General features: G+C 32.1%; 2 protein-coding genes and 1 long non-coding RNA gene across 3 annotated transcripts; all 3 read right to left on the bottom strand.

The window, feature by feature from the left end:
- Window positions 1–1,683: 1,683 nt before the first annotated feature.
- On the bottom strand, window positions 1,684–13,601 carry LOC120260218. Its single transcript, XM_039267659.1, has 10 exons — window positions 13,267–13,601; window positions 11,638–11,755; window positions 11,181–11,527; window positions 10,969–11,100; window positions 10,799–10,897; window positions 10,017–10,515; window positions 4,750–4,978; window positions 2,481–2,620; window positions 2,233–2,358; window positions 1,684–2,139 (listed from the first exon to the last, which is right to left on the bottom strand). The coding sequence occupies exons 1-10, from the start codon at window positions 13,569–13,571 to the stop codon at window positions 1,954–1,956; spliced, it is 2,181 nt and encodes a 726-aa protein (XP_039123593.1). The 5' UTR covers window positions 13,572–13,601; the 3' UTR covers window positions 1,684–1,953.
- LOC120261609 lies at window positions 6,639–9,462 on the bottom strand. Its single transcript, XR_005536623.1, has 2 exons — window positions 9,316–9,462; window positions 6,639–7,916 (listed from the first exon to the last, which is right to left on the bottom strand). It is a non-coding gene; the product is annotated as an uncharacterized LOC120261609 (long non-coding RNA).
- A 523-nt stretch (window positions 13,602–14,124) lies between the features above and the next one.
- LOC120260673 (nudix hydrolase 17, mitochondrial-like) lies at window positions 14,125–15,403 on the bottom strand. The gene is made up of 4 exons (XM_039268210.1): window positions 15,119–15,403; window positions 14,890–15,001; window positions 14,708–14,791; window positions 14,125–14,610 (listed from the first exon to the last, which is right to left on the bottom strand). Exons 1-4 carry the CDS (start codon window positions 15,193–15,195, stop codon window positions 14,365–14,367), a joined length of 519 nt encoding a protein of 172 aa, XP_039124144.1. The 5' UTR covers window positions 15,196–15,403; the 3' UTR covers window positions 14,125–14,364.
- Window positions 15,404–21,532: the final 6,129 nt, after the last annotated feature.

Genomic DNA, 21,532 nt, shown 5'->3' with positions numbered 1-21,532 from the left:
TTTGAGATCCCATGTAGAGGGTGGAAAATGACAATTGTAAGGTGACCACAAACACAAACGTTGAGTAGCTAGTTGAAAATTTGACAAATGTAAGGGGTCATATCAGGAAATTAATGTTGTCTTTGCTCTATTTTGTTTTCTATTGTTAGTGGAGCTTGTCTTCTAATGTTAACTTTTTTTTTCTTAATAAATGTGATTTATCAATTTTTTTTTTAAAAAAATATATAATATAAAAATAGATAACATTCATTTTTTGAAAAAAAAAAGAAGAAGAGACAAACATCACAAACTACACTCAATTTAAAAAGGGCGTGTTATTGTGGTTTTAATATTTAAAAAAAAAAAAGTTCTAGGAGGGTCCACAAATAATGTTATGATATAATTTATGTTTCTTTTAACAATATTTAACTGCAAGTTGTTGAGAAATAATGACCTTGTTACTTTATTTGGATGACAGAGAGTGAGAGTGTGAGACCATAAAATCGCCACGGCAGCGTGGCACTGTGGGTGACCCAACGGGGTTAAATAAAGGTACGATAATTAAATTTTTATATTAGTTTTTATTAAAATATTGACATCATTATTTGGATATATTTTTACATTTTACATTATAATTATATATAGTTTTTAAATTACTTTTAGCCCCCCTCCCCCCTCTGAAACTTCCCAAACAAACGTGTCATTTAAATTTCTCAAATAATTTTTTTAAGTATATTTTATTTCCATAGTACATTTCATTTTCATCACTCATTCTATTAATTTTTTTTATCTTACAATATATATTTTTAATTTAATAATTATAATTTTTTTAACATTGCCTATTTAATTTTTTTATTTAATATTTCACCTTTCTGTTTAATATAGTGTTGTTTTGTTATATTTTTTACAATTGAAGTGGTTTATCTATTTTTAAATATATATATATATTTATTATGTTTTTTTATTTAAAATACTGAAGGTCATTATTATCAACATTAACTATTTTAATGTCAGAATCACCGAAAAATAAAGAGAAAGTAATTTTTTTAAAAAAATATCTAAATTTGATAGGGCAAAGTATAAATATGGAAAAGTTAATTTTATTTTTAAAAATTTTAACTTCTATTTTTTTAATTATTATTGATATGTATTAAAAACTTCCCTTCTTAGGGCCACAATACTGGCAGGTAGTTTGTCATATCCTTAGTGCCTTGACATAACTGGAAATCATTTATTAATGGGTCCTTGTTGTCGGAAAGGATAAGATCATGGCAGAGTTGTACTGTTCTTTAGTCTACTTTAGCTATCAAAAATATTAAAGAATAAGTAGAAAAAAAGAAAATATAGATTTTTTATGATTCCATCCACTACTTGCTTTCTTTTTATGGTTATATCACTATCCATTTTGCTTCCACAAAAAGAGCTACATATCTCCTGACCAGACAAGCTTGGTGCTCTTCCCAGTTACCCAAAACAGGCCCTGATAGCTGCTGTTTGCAGTTCTTTTTTCTATGACAAACATTTTTTTATTACTAACTCTGCCATTGTAAACATGATCCTTAATTCCAACGATAAAAAGTGTCAATTTTTTTTTTTTTTTATTGTTTTGAAAATCATCTCCATGTGTGGGCGGTGATATAGTAATTTATTATCTTGTTTTTTGTTTGCTGCTAAAGCGAAAGCTAATATTAGTTCTAAATCAGATTATACAAATGAGATTCACTAATATCAACAGCAAAGTTTATTGAGTGTTTAACTTACAACAGATTATTACTACCACAACAACAAAAGCTCTAAACATCTTAGCTCTACTATTTTACACAATAGTTTTAGCTATATAATTTAACATAAATTATTGTTTATGAGTTTAGCATGCATTCAATCTTGCCTCACCGACAAATTTCAGTAGCAGGATGGTTCATAAGTTGTGCTCGGATAATATGTACAAATTTCTGCCGCGCTTGTATCTTAACCTCAGAGAATGGTGCACCTGAAAACCAGACCCTTCTGATCAATCCTCTGATCATCATTTCCGTCTGGTGGTTGATATAGTCTTCTGTTTTGAGGAGAAGCCATCTCTTTCTTCAAACTGGTAAGTAAGTCCTCCATAGTGTACTCCCTTTGCCAGTTTGCAAGCATTGGAAATAGGCTTGGTTCAACCTGGCAAAGCAAATATAAATCATTTGAAGTATGTTTTTCAGTTTACCATTAATTAAAGAGCAAGCAAATGAAATGGTAACATGTAGAGTGTACCAATCCAGTTTCCTGATTTACACAAGTCATGTTGATTCGACTCTGAAAACGCACGGTTGGTGGGTTCTCTGGATAACCTTTGTCGCAGAAGAGCTTCAGTTGATAAATTCGACCCTCATGAACAGTCTGAAAATTTGTGCATGTTATTGTGCAGATATTAGAAAATCTTTGCAGAAGTTCAAGTAGAAGAAACACAACATAGGCAGACTACAGAGAACTACTATCTTTGATCAGGCACAGGGACATACATTATGTGGACCAATTATAGTTCCAGTCCAAGAACGCATGAAGATATCATCAGCATCATCCATTCCATAGCTAACTGTTCCATCACCTATACCCTTCTCACCTCTCTCAAGCTCTTCCAGAAGTCTGAAACTTCTTGGAACTGCAGCAAATGAACATTCATATGTTATTAGTCGTTTCACAATTCACTCTTTAATCTGTCTCAGGAGAATGTGATGTGTTGTGACTTTTCCGGAAGCACAGGTAATCAACTTTCTTCCACAAATATTGTACAGTAATAAATAAAGCTATTCAACAAACTTGTGTTGCTCTGTTCAATCCCACAACACTCTTGAACCAAAAAGAAAGGGATTACAGGTGGTACAAGATTTTCTGTGAACATCAGATGAGCATAACAAACTCCAATAATTATGGAATGCAAAAAGAAGCATTGATTATGGCTCATTCTGAGAGTATCTATGGAAGACATGGATTGCATCTGTTAGTACATTGTCAAATTATCATCCATAAAAGTTTGTTAGATCTATCTATACTTTACTCTTAATTTAGTTATATGGTTGTTTTTAACTCATTCTACATCACTGGGACATTCACATCACTTCCTGCTATGTTTATAAATGACTGAAGGAATATACTCATCAATAGGTGCTATTTTTAATAGCTTACCCATTAAAAATGATTAATCTTGAATCTCAACCTACAACATTGACCAAATCATCATAGCATCAGATAAAGATCCCGTATATCTTTATTTATCATTAGCACTACAAGAAGACAAAGGTTGGACCAAGACAAACAAGTACGACTCCTTGTCTATGTAACTTACATTACAACAACCAATATTTGCCTATTGATGACGTATCAAGGGCCAATTACAATGAGAAACTATTCAATTGAGGATACAGTCTCTCAGATAGTGTTTGTAAGTGAATTACAAAGTTAGAACAACTCAAATTTCAAAATTCATCCTTATTCTTAATTACATTTTGTTCAAATTGTGTTCCTATTTTGGAGCACTACTTGGAACTATGGATAGCAGCCAGTGAGCCATTTATTCCATTTTGAATACCAATTCTGATTACTAAACCTGGTACAGTTGAATGCGCAAGAGCTAAAGCTATTCCGATAATCCTCATTTCAAGTTGAAAATAAGAAAAAAAGTATATACTTCCATCTACCAAAAATAACTAAAACCAAAAAAATCTATTCCATCGTTTTGAGCTACTGACAAGTAACCAACAATGTCTTCCAAAAGAATATGTTTAAAATGAGGAGGAAGCAACACCCAAGGTTTCAAATCATATAGGATGTGTAGAAAAAACGAGATGGAAAGAGAAGCATCCACATCATAGATAAAGAGGTTTGAATTTTCAAACTATGGCCTACAAATACAAGCAAAAAATGAAAGAAAACATTCTGATTCAGGTGTTGAAACACCTAAGCGCAGTGATGCGCTATAGGTTCAAAAAGTTTTATGCCTGCACAATCACTGCCAAATACACAATCACGTCTCCAAACACACTAGTATAATAAGGCCATAATAGTGATCCTTTAGTCAAGGTAGCATGTCCCGTCACAACCTTTCATTCCTTTGGGTCATCATCACCATTAGCTCAATTTTCCTCCTCATTCCTAGAATCATAGCAAAACTTTCCATGCTCTTCCATTCTTATCATGGCACCATATGTACCAATCAGTAGCACATTCTTACCACTAACCAATGGAAATAAAATTTCATTCAAAATAACAACAAGTGGATACTAATAATCATATCAATATTGGCAACATTATCAAAGGGTCAATCCTTATTCTTTAGATTGCTCAAAATTAGAAACACATAATCAAATGGAAAATCGTGCCTAGACAACCTAGAATATAAACAACTGATACCTACAGTGAAATTCATAAAAACAAAGCCCCAATAAAATCCTCATATCCAAAACCCCCTATTTCTCTAAGAACAAAAGCAACCTAGGGTCACAGTCACATTATTGACTCAAATAACAGAAGAAAGAAAAAAAGGCATCATTTTTCACATTTCCCCCTTTCAATTGTCACTTCCAACCATCTTTAACAAGAACAAGATCAAACTTTGCAGATTGAATCATATGTAATACCAATCAATCAACACAATATATATAAAAAAAAAAAATACATGAAAAACAAACATTTCAAGAATCAGAACTCAAAATCGACAATGAAAACAAATGACTTAAATAATCAAAACATAAACTAAACAAACACAAAAGAGATCTATAAGAGGAAACGCACCAACCACCCGAGATTCTTCAGAGCCCATGGCAGAAGCCAACAAGAAGAAGAAGAAGAAGAAGAAGAAGCGGGTGCAAGTGGGGGGGGCAAGAAGAAGCAAAAGAGAAGGGAGGATTGCGGCAAGAGGAGGCAAACGCCACAGGAGATAACGGGATTCGAAACCCGCTAAAAAACCTACAACCGAGGAAATGGAAAATAGAGAGAGAAACGTTTTGGTCCCTTCGAAGGGCATTTATTACACACGTGAATACTCAGATGATGACGTCACGACAAAACTTCAGGTCTGGTGAAATTTATAATTACCCCCACAAATCGTACAATAAATGCAGAACCAAATTTGATTTGATTTGATTTTTTTTTTTCCCACCTAATAATAGAGATATTTCAATTTTTTCCGAGGTTAAATTCCATTTTTGTTTGACCTAAGTCGTTCACATCTCGCCAAAATCCACTGAATCAATTAATTAAAATTTCTAATGATAGCTATGAGCGTCACAGGAGCTGTTGGCATTACTCAATAGAGAAAAATGAATTAGTTGGTTCGCTTTTTGTATGGTAAAACCGAAGCAAGCTAATTTAGAAATGTTAATTTAAAATCACTTTCAACCTTTTCTCAATTGAAAAATACAGCTGCCAACCTCTCTATTATTGCTAAGGTGTCAGTATCACATTTATTTTTCTATAAAAACCAAAATGATCACATCTTAAATTATGAAAACAAAATCAAATCAATTTTTGCAAGCACAGCTGATTAATTTTTTTACAAATATTAATGTTCAATGATCACATCTTATAATAAAACTTAGATCCCTTTTTTTTTCTTTTTATTTATCAATTTTACTTAAATATATTTATTAAAAATTATAAAATACATTAAATATAAACAATTAATTTTATAAAATAATATTTAATATTACATAAAAAAAATTTCAATAAATAAATTAAAAAAATAAAAAAATCCTAAACGTAATTAAAAAAAAAGAGGGAGAATAATTATTTGGGTTCCGAAAATTTAAACAAGATTAGTTTCATTCGGATAAAACTTTTACTAGAAATGATTGTTCTAGCATTAAATTTTGAGAAATATATTCCTCCTTTTTAAGAACAGAAATAACACTTTATTTTACATTCCTTCCGCATATATATCACAAAACAGTTCCCTTCTTCTATGAGCGTGTATACCTTTATACTCTAAAAACTTTCTCCAATATGTACAAGTTCACTTACTGCTCAACAGCACCACCATTCAGTTCCGAACGCTTGCTTCTCTGCATGTATGTCTTGCTAATTTTCATGAAGATGGTTCACTAATTTCTCATTGAGCAATGAACACCTCCAATTCCCAATGGAAACAATAAATCATCCAATCCAGAAGGACTATAAAATTACAACGGCTGTCGTTGCTTTATTATAAAGAATTTCCATAACCCAAGTGTCCATTAACTTTTTAAGACTTTTCTTGTGTATTGTCTTGCATACCGGAGCTTCAGACCCGCATAAAATGACTTGCTGGTCCAACACCAAAATAAGAACCACCAAATCACAGATATATAAGCTCTACATTTCTTGGAAATTTTTAAGCCAAGTGTTTCTGATGAACTTTAACAGTTCCTAAGCTTCATAACAAGAAACTGACTATACATCTAATTTGATTTATACTATGAAAAATCAACAATACCAAAAACCCGACATATAAATTATACTTTGTAATTCTTGTGCCACTGAGACGTAAGTTTTATTTTGCTAATGGTCCTAAATAAATGACATCTCATAAGAGCATTATTTCCTACCTAGTAAGCATAGCATTCAATTCCAGCAAAATGTATTTTGTATCAGCTTGATTATTATTATACATATATACATAAATCACCAGCCAACATTTAAGCAAAAAAGAGAAAAAAGAGAAAAGATACCTTTTCATAAAGCTTCAGTTTAGGGATATTTCAAGCTTCCATGGCAGTCATGATTTAAGAAAGAAAACAAATATCTAACCATATCTAAAGAATAAACCATAAATATTAATCACACATAAGGCTCTCAGAAAATAGCTAAAGGCCTCCACGTAAAGATCCATCATCAGAGGGGTTCCAAAAACAGATTCAAACCAAATCCTCAATGGTAACTCTTGCAGAAGCCCTTTTCTTTTCCCATTGAATAAGAAGCATATGCCACTCAACTTAACCAGTATTGTGAGAGGGAGTTAATCCTTGAACCTCTCACTTGGCTACTTGAATCGATGTTGTGTGAGTAGATCCATGAACCTCACTTGACACCTCAACCAATATTGTGAGAGAGAGTTAATCCCTCAACCTCTCACTTGGCTATTTGAATCAATGCTGTGAGAGTTGATCCTTGAAGTTCACTTGGCACCTCAACCAATATTGTGAGAGGGAGTTAATCCCTTAACCTCTCACTTGGCTATTTGAATCAATGCTGTAAGAGTTGATCCTTGAAGTTCTCACTTGGCACCACAACCAACATTGTGAGAGGGAGTTAATCCCTCAACCTCTCACTTGGCTATTTGAATCAATGCTGTGAGTGTTGATCCTTGAAGTTCTCACTTGAAACCACAACCAATATTGCGAGAGGGAGTTAATCCCACAACCTCTCACTTAGCTATTTGAATCAATGCTGTGAGAGTTGATCCTTGAAGTTCTCACTTGGCACCTCAACCAACAATGTGAGAGGGAGTTAATCCCTCAACCTCACATTTGGCTACTTGAATCAATGTTGTGAGAGGGAGTTAATCCCTCAACCTCTCACTTGGCTATTTGAATCAATGCTGTGAGAGTTGATCTTTGAAGTTCTCACTTGGCACCTCAACCAATATTGTGAGAGAGGAGTTAATCCCTCAACCTCTCACTTGACTATTTGAATCAATCCTGTGAGAGTTGATCCTTGAAGTTCTCACTTGGCACCTCAACGAATGCAGTGAGAGGGAGTTAATCCTCAACCTCTCACTTAGCCACCTCCACCAATGCTGTGAAAGGGAATTAACCCCTCAACCTCTCACTTGGCACCTCAACGAACATTGTGAGAGGGAGTTAACCCCTCAACCTCTCACTTGGCAAGGGAAAGAGTTACCAGCAGAAAACATAAAAGGAACCCCTCTTCAGGCTTCAATTTCAGTGTGGTTTAAAGCATATAGTCATCATTGAACCAAGTAACTATAAGAAGATTTACAATAACTTTACTAGAGTAAATGAATGAGATGAAACACAGCACCACCAAGATAATATGCCAACTCAATTTTAACTACAGAAATGATGTTGAAGGGCATAAAGCAAAAAAAAAAAACCAACATGAACACTTCAAAACTATCAAATTGTTAAACAAATTCTGATGCATATCAATAATTAAATCTTTGGATATTCATATTCTAAAGTCTAACTACAACATAATAGGAATCACTTTTTTTAAAAGAATGAACAATTTATGATATTAAAATGTTACATATATGTCAAAAAAACGTCATTTCTTATTATGTTAATTGGAAAGCCATTATTTTGCTATCAAAAACCAAAACTCCAAATCAAAATCTAATAAAATCATTTCACCCAAAAACACAAATACAAGTACAAAAAGTAAGCTAAATAACAATAAAGGCTCTCAGAAAATGGCCAATGTTTTCCACATAAGGAAGATCCCATCAGAGAGGAACTCCCATGATTGATACCATTACCGATCTTCTGGTCTCACACTTGCTGAAGCCTTCTCCAACCACTCTTCAGGTGGGAACTAAAAGAAGGAAGACAATTCCCCCTTGAAGAGAGACCAGATCACAAGGCAACACCAAGAGAGAGACCAGAGGAACAGGGAACATGGAAGAACCCCTCATCCGGCTTCAATTCAGTGTGGTTAAAGCAAAAATAGTCATCATCGAGCCAAAGAAATTATAAGAAAATAACAAAAAAAAAATAAACAAATAGTTGCAGAATTAGATATCTATAGATGTAGAACCCACGAGAAAATGCAGAAATCCAACCTAATCATGAAATCGCATGTCCAAAGGTACCATAACTAGATTAATCTTGCAGCTCTTTGACCGGGTTCAGGCTCTATATGCAATCGGATCCCGAGAGGAATAAGAAAGCTGCTAGCTTTTAGGGTTATTCGTCAAAAAGACGAAACAAATGAGTGACAAATACCTTAATCAAATATATAAAAATCCAAATTTGATCAATAACTAATGCAATGAACAAGTGAAGATCCCCAGCCACATAAATTGCTAAATAAAAAAAGATGATTAAATATTCAAGCCTATAAATGTCGCCAAATCTGCGATCAATATTCGCTAGAAACCCACAAAGGTGAGCAAAAACATTAAATATAAGATTTTAACCTTTTTCCACCACAGATTGAGACATAGTTGAAACAAGTGGGTTCCAAGCAAAAGAAAAAAAAAACAATGAAACCCTAAATCGAAATAGAAGTAAAAGCATATAACCGAAACACAAACCCACCTATCCATAGAAGCAAATCAAATCTCCAAAGAAAAACACACACTCTCAAGTTGAATACGAAATCTTTCGGAAAACAAAGATAGAGAAAGCTTGGAAAACGCACCAAGACGGAAGAGGAGAGGATGGAGTTGCGGCGGAGTAAAAACTAGGGCAACACCATGGCTCCCCATCTTTATCTCTGTGCCGTTTTATAGAGATTGAATCGGACGTGGATCGCACGTGACCGTGAGAATCTCGATGGTATTTCATAGATATACCCTTAAGATTTGGACTAATTGTAAACAGCAGTATTAATTATTATTATTTATTTTTTTTCAGTTTACAGTATATCAAGCATTATTCTATAATTAATTCCGAGAATTTTGGTTAAATTTGGGTCGGATGAGAAAAAATAACTTCCACGGTAGAAAACGATATATATTTCCTGAAAAGTTCCTTTAAAAATTGGGCCAAGGTACAAATAACTCAGAACAAGCACTCAAACACAAGTTATTGACAAAAATATACAAACAGAAAGAAAACCAACTCTAAAAATAGAGCACCGTGACTTCATTTAAACAACTCAAAATTTCCTTGAAATACATACTTCAGAGCTCCTCAGAAGCTAGACGGGAGAAATAGAACCAGAGTGTAGCTTTTAGGCCGTATTTGGATTGGCTTCTAGGAAACCAGAAGCACAAGTTAAGCACTTCTTAGTAACTTATACTAGAAACCACACTTTCAATAGCTGTTGTTCTCCAAGTATTTTTCACAATTAAACATTCAAAGAAGTGAATCAGTAAAATTAACAATAATGAACACTCACTTGCTATTGTCACCTCTGCATTTGAACCACGCAGCAACATCATCATCATCATCACTGGATTCATTTAACTCTTCTACACCACTAAAACTAGCAAAACCTGAGCCACCATCTTCCTCATCATTCAACATCCCCTGAGACTTCTTTAACATTTCCTCTTTCCACCTCTCCCTCAGGAGAGGATTCTGAGAAACTGCACTCTTACCTCCAACTATTGGAAAATTATCATACTCAAAAAAATTATCTGAAGAATTCATGTTTTCATCTTCCTCACTCCAGAAGTCCGGTTTTTCATCTCCGCTTTGAGGAGTCCGCCGATCATATCTCCATTTATTGACACCATCAGCACCATCTCTGGAAAAGTTAAGGCCATTGTGTTTGTGATGACCTTGCATATCATGAAGGGAGACAGTTGTGTTCTCTCCATTATTCGTCCCTTTAGGACGTTTCCAATCACATTTCAAACACAACATGTTTCTTCGGAAATTGATGTAATTACACCTGGAAAAGAGCAGTCGAAGCCATTTCATGTCAATGTGATGACTGAAATTGTTGATTTTACTGAAAGCAGAAGCTACATCTAAAGCAGTATGAAAACTGTAATTAATTGGATGCAAAAATTATTTGTTCATTCATAGCATGAAAGAAATGCCATCCTCCCACATGGACAATTAAAATTATCAGATTCCTCAGAAATAACTAAGTTGATCATTACTCTCACATACTATAGGATAAAAATTACATGAAGCTCTAGCTATGGAAAAAACTTGTATACATGACTTACGATGGGCATTCCCATTCACCAGGAATGAGGTCCCGTTTTGGTGGCTTTTCATGACATTGCAAGCATCTAGTATTCTTTGCAAAATTAAAGAAATTGCACCTGCAAAGTTGGGAAAATAAATAAGGCAAAATTCCATTTAGATTTAGAATGGTTGAAGGAAACAACCTTACTTTGTGCATATCCAATCTCCTTTCTTTAAAGGAAGGTGGTCACTATCCTCATGCAACTTTTTAAGTCTCTCCTGGAATAACCCATCACACCGCAAACATTTGATGTTCTTGGCAAAGTTGAGAAAGTTGCATCTAGCAATAAAATACACAACCATCATCTCCAGTTACTTAGGAATATTATTCAGGAAATCTAAGGTGTGCTATGACAATACTTGGGACAAATCCAATCGCCTTGCTTCATGGGAACATTCATTTGGCTTTTTGGCATTTCGTGGGCACCAAATTTGTGCAGCTGAGACAAAGGTCTACCAGATGTCACTTCTGAGGTAACAGGCCCCTGCTCCTTCTCACTGAATTCCAGCATTTCACTTAAAAGCTTCCTAGAGGATTCCTTGATGTTTTTCTTTAAACAAGCCTGATTCTCAACTGATCCTGAAGTTTCATTTAGTGCATATGTCAACAAAATGCGCATAACATCAATAGTTCTTCCAGCCTCATCAACAAGAGCATTCACATATGCCCTCTCACAATTTCCACGTAAATTGCACGAGCTGCAAACCTAACAAATGCGTTTGACAAGGGAATGAATTATCAAGAAAGAACGACTTAGTATTTCAAATCATTGTAGCAGGAAGAAGAAAAAGATTTTTACGGAGCACTTCTACATACGTTTCCTTCCTCAATGCCAACATGAGCCCTCAAACGCTTGCCTGAGTTAACTACTTTCCTGTCCAGACTGGGGCAACCACATCCAACAATGACTTGAATGTCTCTTCGCGAAAAATATCTGCAGCAAAGTTGAATGTCAGCATTACCTTTATCTGCAGCAATTGTGTCTTACCAATTATGGTATTAAGATTGGCAATGTAACTAGCTGATTCTCAGCTCTATTACCAAAAAAAGCGTCTTACCAATTAAGATGCATATACATAACAACAATGACTACGTTACTTTCCCGGTTTCAATATTACGGTTAGAACCAAGAATAGAGCACTAGGCTAACATAAGAGGGGGAAAAATCAAGTATGATGAATACAAGAAAAAAGGGCAATCATGTTGAAGGTTTACAGTAACGGCTAGGAAGAATATACTCTTCTTCTCATGTTAAAGTAAAGCAAGTACTTAAAGTTTGGATTTTCTTAATGAGCTTCACACGGAATCAATTTTTTATTTTTTATTTTTTAATGAGAAACAATAATCTTCCACAGCCTGAACAGAAAAATGATATGTATAAATTGAGACTGCTTTATAGAACTTTTCACCTCACACTACAAACAATCGGAAATAAGAACATGGCCTTTCAGAGAAGGCGCTTTGTGTGGTTCCTAAGTATACATACACCAAAAGTCAAGCAACTTGCTGTATCCTGAGGTAAAATATGCTTTACAGAAACATATTCACTAGAAAATTATAAATTACATGCCGCCTACAGTTCTTTAAATGATTTACAATGATTGATGTTGACTTCATTATTGGAATTCTTGCAGATTTAAGGTCATAAATAAATCCTAATGCAGAATGACAGTTCATAGTTCCCTCACGTAGATTTAGCTTGACTGAAGAAAACTGCATTTGGAAGCTTAAACTTCATTTCATGGTATTTAGATCCTCATCCTGAGCTCTATCCCACCAATAGCATGATTTTTTAAGCCTTCCTATAAACTTAGAAATTAATTCCTCCAGAGAAATAGTAATATGCTGCCCTTTCCACCATTCAACTGGTTTTTCTTATTCCAAGATGAAAGGAAAAAAAAAAAACAATCACATAATGACATTGAATTCTTAACATTTCACTCTCCAAAAAATGAAGCTAGATTAGAGCTTGCCACACAGCTCTTGGAGTAGATGGTAAAAGCAGTTCTCGGATAAAATGCACTAGGCTCAAGAAAGAAGAAACTGCATACGGGAAAGAAGATGAGTGATAACTCTGACAAAGAACTAGATCAATAGTTGGATAAACAAGAACAAAGTGATGCCTTTAATTCCAAAAGGAAATGGATTGAACATGAAAAGAGCCAAAGTGAATGGCTTTTCAATGGCCACAAAAGATTGAAGTCAGAAAAATTAAATTTCTCTGGATTGTTTAGTTACCGAACAATAACACAAGCAACAAAGCTTCATGAATTTACCTACCATTCAAGCTCATCATAATTAATCAACATAAAAATAATAATAATAAATGACAATAAAACAACAAAAATAACCATTTTATGAATCTACCAACTCCCGCACAGACTATACCTGTTCAAAATCAAAACCCAGAAGCAAGAAAAGAAAAGGTAATCAAGAAAACGTCACCTGATGAGATTGACCCGGTCCCTTGCGAAGTCCAAGCAAGCAGTCCTGATGCGGTTGGAATCCATGCAGTCCCCGCGATTCAAGTAACCATTGGAAAGGAGGCGCTCCATCATCGCGACCCATTCTGGCCATGGATGCGAAATCTCAAGGGAACGTCCTTGATCGGTCGATTTGGGAACAGGGACTGGGACTGGAATTGGACTAGGTCTTGAGCTTTGAAACCCTTCAAGCTCTCTGCGGACGAAGCCGAGCTTGGGATCCGTGAGGGAGTGAGAGAGTCGAACGAGATGGAGACGCCGATGCATCTGTTATTCGAAATTACTCATTCGCTCTTAATCCCGATTTCAGGGTGTTTATATATATATATATATTTAATTAGACTTAAAAATTTATATGTATACGTGTATATATGTATGCATACATGTATATATGACTCAATTTTGGTAATTATTCTAAAATAAATATATTATTTCTATAATAAGAATAAGTTGTTAGTTGATCAATGAAAAGTAACTACAGTGATATTAGTATTACAGCGGAAAAAATGAATGTAAAATATTTAAAAAATATTAAATTTATATTTAATGACAGGTCTCATGTTATAGGTGTAATTTTACTGGTCAAACTTTGTGTCACCGGTGTTTAAACTGAATGATTAGTTTTTAGTCAAAGCACACTCGCTTTCGTTAAAAATAAAATGTTTAGTTGGCATTACTTGGGGAAGGCTAACACCCTCAAAACAGTCATTCTTATTCTTATTTATTTATAAAATTAAATTAAATAAATCATATTCATTTATTTAAAGAAACCTAATTTCAAACCCGAAGTCAAATGAATAAAAGTCAGAACAAACTTAGATGCAGCAACTCTTGCACATTATTAATTAGTTCAAAACTTGAGAGAAGTAGTATGAAAAGAACAAGGAGAGACAGAATCTTTGGTTTACAATGAATCAAAGAATCATTATAACTAGAAAGAATTACAAAGAGAGAACCAACAGCATTTGTATCAGGTATTCACAGTGTGTGTCAATTTGCTGTAATTGTAGATTATCTACAAAAACAGAAAAAACTCCATAACTTATGTTATAAGATTCTCTCAATTAAAAATATTGTCTGTTAACATGGACTGATGGCGAAGTCGAGCAATCAATCTATCCAATGCATCAATCATCCATGAATGAGGACAACCTTTCTTCACTTCCTCAACACTCACCCATTGTCTTTTCCGCACATTCATCTCCGGCCACCGGACTAATTCCTCAGTCACATTTAAAGGGAACATAACTCCTTCATGCATTATATCCTGACTCTTACTCTTATAACTCCACTTTCCGAGTTCAGACTGCAAAACACACAAAGAACAAAGATCAGCAATGTGCAATAATAATTTATAATTCTTAAAGTTGATAAAAAAGAGAGTGTTTTGGCAAATAACTAACCTCAATGTCTCCTTGTACTCCAGCCTCTTCCCATGCCTCTCTCAATGCAGCTTGTTCTATGTTTTCATCCTTTTCCCAACCTCCCTGTTAACCATAAAACCATATTTAATTAATTAATTTAGTCATTAAACTCAAATCCAACAATTAGCAAATTTCTTTCTTCGAATTAATTAATTAATTACCTTTGGGAACATCATTCCATATCCTTTCTGAGAGCTAATGACCAAAACCTCCACTCTCTTATCAACACCTTCACTGCTCGATTTGTTTAAATTGAACTTGTACGGGATACATCTGTTAAGCCCAAATCAGCCAAAAGCAAAAAGTTAATACCAAAAGAACAAGAAAACAACAACAAATCAAGATTGAATTATGATAAATGAGTAGTATAGGGGCATTCTAGGAACTAACCCGACAACACGACGACGGCCACTGTTGTTATAGCGCTGGAATTGCCTCCCTTGTCTTGAAACCATAGCCGTCATCATCTTCCTCAAGATCCTTCCCGGAACAACCAAAAATAAATAATTAGTTCCGAAAATGATTATCTTTTGGATATTTGTGTGTGTTCTGGGAAAGGATGAGGAGGTTGAGGGGGCTGAGGGTTTGGTATATAAGTAGGAGAAAGAAGGGCCGCAAAGGGTCAGAGTTCAGAGTAGAGAGCGCGTGGGGGATATTTCCGGACAGGGTCGAGATCTCGAGAGGAGAGAGAAAGAGTTTTTAAGGGTTTCACGCGGGGGGGAAGGAAGGAAGGAAGGGGTAGTTCACAGATGGGTTTGTGTCAGTCAGTCTCATCCAATTGGATGGCAACTAGCTAGGCCAATCAGTCACGTCACACTAATCAACGCGCCCCCTAATTTTGTGCTTTTCCTTGGTTGTTGAATTTTGTTGTGGGGATTGAAATATTGAATCTTGGTGGGGGTTAACGGGCTCTTGTCATAAGCCCGGAAATGACCTGGTGGTGGTGGAGGTGGTGATCTTTGTGGAATAATTTATTTATTTTTTTTTCTGATATTTATTGGTGTGTTTTGTTATTATTTATGTATTAGATTATATGCAGCTTTTTTAAAAAAAAAAAAAAGAAAAAGAAATTTTGTATAAAATAATGGTTGACTTTTGAGAATCTAATGAATTTTCTGTTTTCAAAATAAATTTAAGAATTATTTATGTTTTAATTTGTTAAATAAATGTCAATTCAGTTCTGTTGTTGCACAACTCATGTACAACTGTCACTTTTTAAAGAAAGTAGTGCTAGACATACTGGTTAATTAATGGTTGTATCATTTGCATGTTGCACTTAATTATCAAAAGAAAAATATGTATGAAATTAAAAATAAAAATAAATAAAAACAATGTGAGAATCTTATTTATTGTTGTCTGTACCTTTTTGTCGTTCTATATTTAGCTCACATGTAAATCAACTAAAACCTACTATTTTTTTTTTTTTGTTCATTTGAGGAAATTTCATATGTATAAATCAAATTTAAACTATTTAAAAAATAATTTCTATTAACTATTAATTGTTTTGGTTACTAACAAAATAAATAAAAGAAAGTCCATGACTAAACATGAACAATATGTTATTTTTCAAGGGAATCATTCAACTTTTATTTATACCTTTTTTTTAAAAAAAAAATAAAGAAATTATAAACGTTAAAAAACATAATGCAGGTATTATTAAATGCATTACTTTCCAAATTATCAACTTTGATTTTAAAAGTTATTCTGCATAACAAAACAGTTTACGTTTTCACGTGTTAAACACCTTATCTGATCAATTAAATCGATCATAATCAAATCATACATGTACCAAAAAAATAATAATAATTGTGAGGACTAATACAAAGAGAATCTTTGTTTATTTTTATTTTTCACCTTGTTATTTAATAGACTAAAACAATTAAAAGACAAATGAGATGACTAGGCACAACCACAAAAGTTAAACGAATGGAGCCAGTGGTGTGATGGGACGGAGGCGTGGTTAGGTGGGGTGCTTTTAGCATCACAAATTAAAGACACTGTTTCATAGCCCCACGTTGGGAAGTGCTTTTCATGTCTTAATTAAATAATATTTAATATATCATAATAAAATTTAAATATATATATTTATTTTAATAGTGGCTCGTTTGTCCGTGTCTTGTGAGTGGAAAATCAAAGGACTGTTCTGACCCAAATTTTATCCAATTCTTATCGATTGAGATTTTCTGAAATAGATTCAAACTTGTCTTCACCGTGTCTGCTGCTGCCTCTCGAAGCTAGTATTTATTCAAAATGATTTAAATAATTTTCAATTTTTTTAAAAAAATTAATTATATTATTAATTTTTTTAATATATATATAACCTAAAAAATATGTATAATCCTCCTTGTATTATCAAAAACCTTTTGATTTATTGACATCAGATTTTATACATAAAATATGATGAGAGCACAATCGTATATTATAAAAAACCTTTTAATTTGTTGACATCGGATTTCATACATAAAATATGATGAGAGCAAAATCGTATTGAGATATTAACTCCACCTATATGTACACACTGTTGTGATTTGTTCATTTTGTTTAAAATTTTTCTTAATATTAATTATTTATTATTGTTTTTTATGACATCATAAAAATTAATTAATTAAACTTGATGGTATATTTGATATATGTAAGAATCTCATTTATTCATGGTTTTATTTATATAATTTCATGTTTATAATATTAATTAGTGAATAATTTGAAATTAAGGTAAATATATTCAACTTAATCTATTCGTTAATGAGCCTCAATTAAAAATTAGTTTCTCCACCAATGGTCTTTAGTTTACTGATACATATGGTGTTCATTTTAGGAAGTATCCGAAATCAAACAAAACCCCCCGTGTAAAGTGAGAAACACATATTTTAAAATATTAATTTCATACTTATGTTGTATACATGTCCCTCACTTTCTTTAAATACGAGGCTTATCATATATTTAAAATAAAATAAAAAATAAAAAACCTAGCTATCCCTTACGCCTTTCGGGTCGGGAGGGCCGGACAAAACAGGCTGGCTAGTTATGAACCGTATAACAGTTGGTATTTTGATTAAATTGGGCACGTGAGATATAAATGGGCTTGAACATAGATGGGGCTCATTAACATTGAATGATTAGTGATGACCATGTCATCTTAAAAATTTTATATATTAATTTTTGAACCAATCTAAGCATTGATGATCAAGTTGTCATAATGTTAGCTCCTTGTCTAATCTCATTATTAGTTATATTAATTAATCCAGTTGGCTCTACGTGCTCCCAAGTTCAACCACATAATTTTGTGGCTCAATTTTGTAATGTTTAATTGATATTTAACTTTTCTTTTTTAAAAAATAAATATGCTTGTTAAAAAGTCCTATCATGTTTAGTTTGACATTTAATGTGATTGACTCTGCTTTAATACTTAAAAAGTTGGATTAATAATAAAAGAGTGGTTTGTTTCAAAGACAAAACATATAACTTCATGTATCATTTGAATATTTGATAAAAACTATAAATTTGCAATTATATGAATAGTAATTTTTTATAAATATGATTTAAACATTAATAAATAGCAATCTTGTTAAACCCCCAACCAATAAATTATTAATCACCTGCTTACTCCTTAAGTCAACCTTTTTTTAATAATTTTTTTTCCAAAATAATAATAATAATAATAATAATAATAATATAGTTTAAAATGAAGCTTCTTAAATAAAAATGTATTAAATCAGTTAATAGGTATGACTTTATTCAGCTATAACTGCAAAAACATTGTTGAACTTTTCTTTAGTCAAATAAGTTACCCTTCTTGAATCTTTAGTTGCTTACATAAAGAAATCATTTAATGCGAAAGACTATCCATGCAAAATCAAGTCTTTTATTATTATGTTTACACAACCCATCTTTACTTCTAGAACTGTGAGTCAATTTATAGAATTTTAACCAATTTCTAGAACTTCTTTTTTCGACCAATTATCGATAACTAATTTCAAAAAATTAATGATTAACATTTCCATTGTTCTAGAAATTTGAATTTTAGATTTATTCTAATAAAAAACTTCTTATATCTCTTTGTAAAAGTGAATGCACATTTCAAATTATGGACCGTTGAATTAACATCCAATGCCATTATTTTTTCTCTAATTCTAACTCTACCATCTCTGTCACACGAACATGAATCTAGCTTCTCTCCTTCTTTCCCTCTTTTTATAAGTTCAACCGTTGCTTGTCTCTTGTCACACTCTTTATATTTTTATATTTTATCATCTATGGACACCTACACAGCTCCATAAATGATTTTTAGTAATACATATATCATTTTCCATAGAACTCTAAATATAGTCTTTTCATTTTTTTTTTTATAATTTTAGTAGTGATTATAGTTAAAAACATAATTAAAATTTAATTGTGACAAAGAAAGCAATGAAAGTTGGCATCATCTATTTGACTACATTATAATATGTTAATCACATGCATATATTAAATATATAAAAGAGATTAGTGGGCTATAAGTGCAAATGCCTTTTCCATATAAATACGTTGACGATATACCGGCCCTTTATAGATATTTAAAAGATACCCCAAATAGAAAAGAAAAATTAGAAATTGTATATATATATATATATATATAATTACAATTATTCATGAGGCTATATATATGAAAAAAAAAACATGAAAGCGATGGTGTTTCCATTGTCATTATTTTGGGCACACAAAAGATAAGATAGGGGGCACATCAGCACATGAGTGGCTGTTTTTCTGTTTCGAGATCATCTCTGATTAATCAATCTTTGTCTCACACTTAAATTATAAAAGTGCAGATGATTTTTGAAAATTTTATGGCATTTCCTATTTAGTTGCTCATATCTTAAATTTCATTAACACTTAATTTGAACATTTAATTCACGTGAGATGAAAGTACAATTGTGTTAAGATATACGAACCAAGACATAATCTAGTAATTTTCTACCTTACTTGTGTTTAAGAAGTCTCGAATTCAAAATCTCTCCAAGCATAATGTAAAAAACTAAAAAAAATATTTGTCATCAATTTGTAAAAAAAAATTATGTTAAAATACATTACGTCAAAAATAACATAAACAATCTACTTTGATCGAGAAAAATAAAATAAATAAAATAATTAAATTTTAATGTTTGAGAAATAATTTGGATATACAGTTATGTTGCATTATTTTTACTATTCATATTATGTGTCAATGAAAATTACTAGAAATAATAAATAATAAAATTATAATTTTATATAAAAATTTATTTTCTTTAATTAATATAAATATGATCAATATTTTCACGGTCTATTTTATCAATGTACATTATCACGTATTTCTTTTTTGAGTTATAGAAATGATGTTAAAGTCCATAAAAATTAATAAAACAAGATGAAAAGCATTGATTATGTGCCACACTTTAGTCTCATAAAATAAAATAAAAATTAATTTAATAAATGTAACAAGCACATATATAATTAATGACATACATTTAACTGGAAATTAAACGACGAGTTATACATTTTCACTCGATAATACAGAATGACACGAGATTATGATTGTAAATTTATATTTATAACTAAAAATCGGTTACCACCCTTGCGTTTAATGGATTTCAAATTTGAATAATAAAATTTTTATATCAACACTTTTTCATATTAAGGTCAACGCTTTGGACCAAAGACATGTTTGTATCAAGAAAAAGAAAGTTATAAAACAATAACTCAAAACTTTATTCTATGATAAATTTCTTTTCTTCAGAAAGAGTGGTTTCTCTCATCACTCTCACTCGTGGATTCAGTCACTCTAGAAATAAATAAAGAAAGAACATTTAACAGTTCATACGAAAGATAATATTGACTGCACTAGAATTTTATAAGCACACAACGAATCTAAAGTATAATTACTTTTAATACTAACATCTTTATCTTGGAATGCCCATTCCATTCATCTTATTGCAAACACACATCATCATAATGAATTTTAATATTATCTAGAATTTTGCTTAGAAGAAGACATTATTCTTAGATTTTCAACCAACTCGTTTGAAAGGTTGTATTTTCTCTTTGGTGGTTACCAGAACATTATAAAAGTTGCTGCTTATGTATATACTATCTTCATTTACATAACCACAATTTCAATGTTAAATCATGCAGAAAGAATCTTGACATCAGTCCTTTTTATATTCATTAGTTTCAAGCTCAACCATGTGACTCCTATAAGCCTGTCAATTTTTAATAATCCATCAAATGTTTTAATTGAAGAACTTTGATGGTCATTCTTATTTTATTTATTTATTTGGGTGCATGGGAATAGAATCATGGCGTGTATACGGATGAAATTGATAAAGTAAATTAAATTTATTAACATGAAAATTTGGATTATAATATATATATATATCAAATTGGATCAAATTAATATAATATCAATGTGATTTAGATTGAATTTAAAGTTTTTTCACATTAATAATATATATTTTAATTTTAATTATTTATTATTAAATTAAATTATGAAAAACTGAAGAATAATTCTCATATATATTCCTAGTAAGCATTGAATCAAATATGATATGACACATACATCACAACTAACTATTTTTTGTTTTTTTTTTTATTAGGAAAGGTTTATTAGACAAAAACAACCTAATTGTTGATATTTAATAAATTTTATCCTATTAAGATTAGTTAAATATTTTATATTTCAGTGAGGCAGAAGCGAAAGTAATTCACTATTCATCCAATTATTAAATTTAGAGACAAGGATTTATGGTGCTTATATCAGCGTCTTGAAGAGATCCACAGCAATACGTAATGAAA

The sequence above is a fragment of the Dioscorea cayenensis genome, chromosome 5 (genome assembly GCF_009730915.1).
Source record: "Dioscorea cayenensis subsp. rotundata cultivar TDr96_F1 chromosome 5, TDr96_F1_v2_PseudoChromosome.rev07_lg8_w22 25.fasta, whole genome shotgun sequence".
In the NCBI taxonomy this organism is placed as follows: Eukaryota; Viridiplantae; Streptophyta; class Magnoliopsida; order Dioscoreales; family Dioscoreaceae; genus Dioscorea; species Dioscorea cayenensis.
This window is presented reverse-complemented; position numbering and strand designations above follow the sequence as displayed.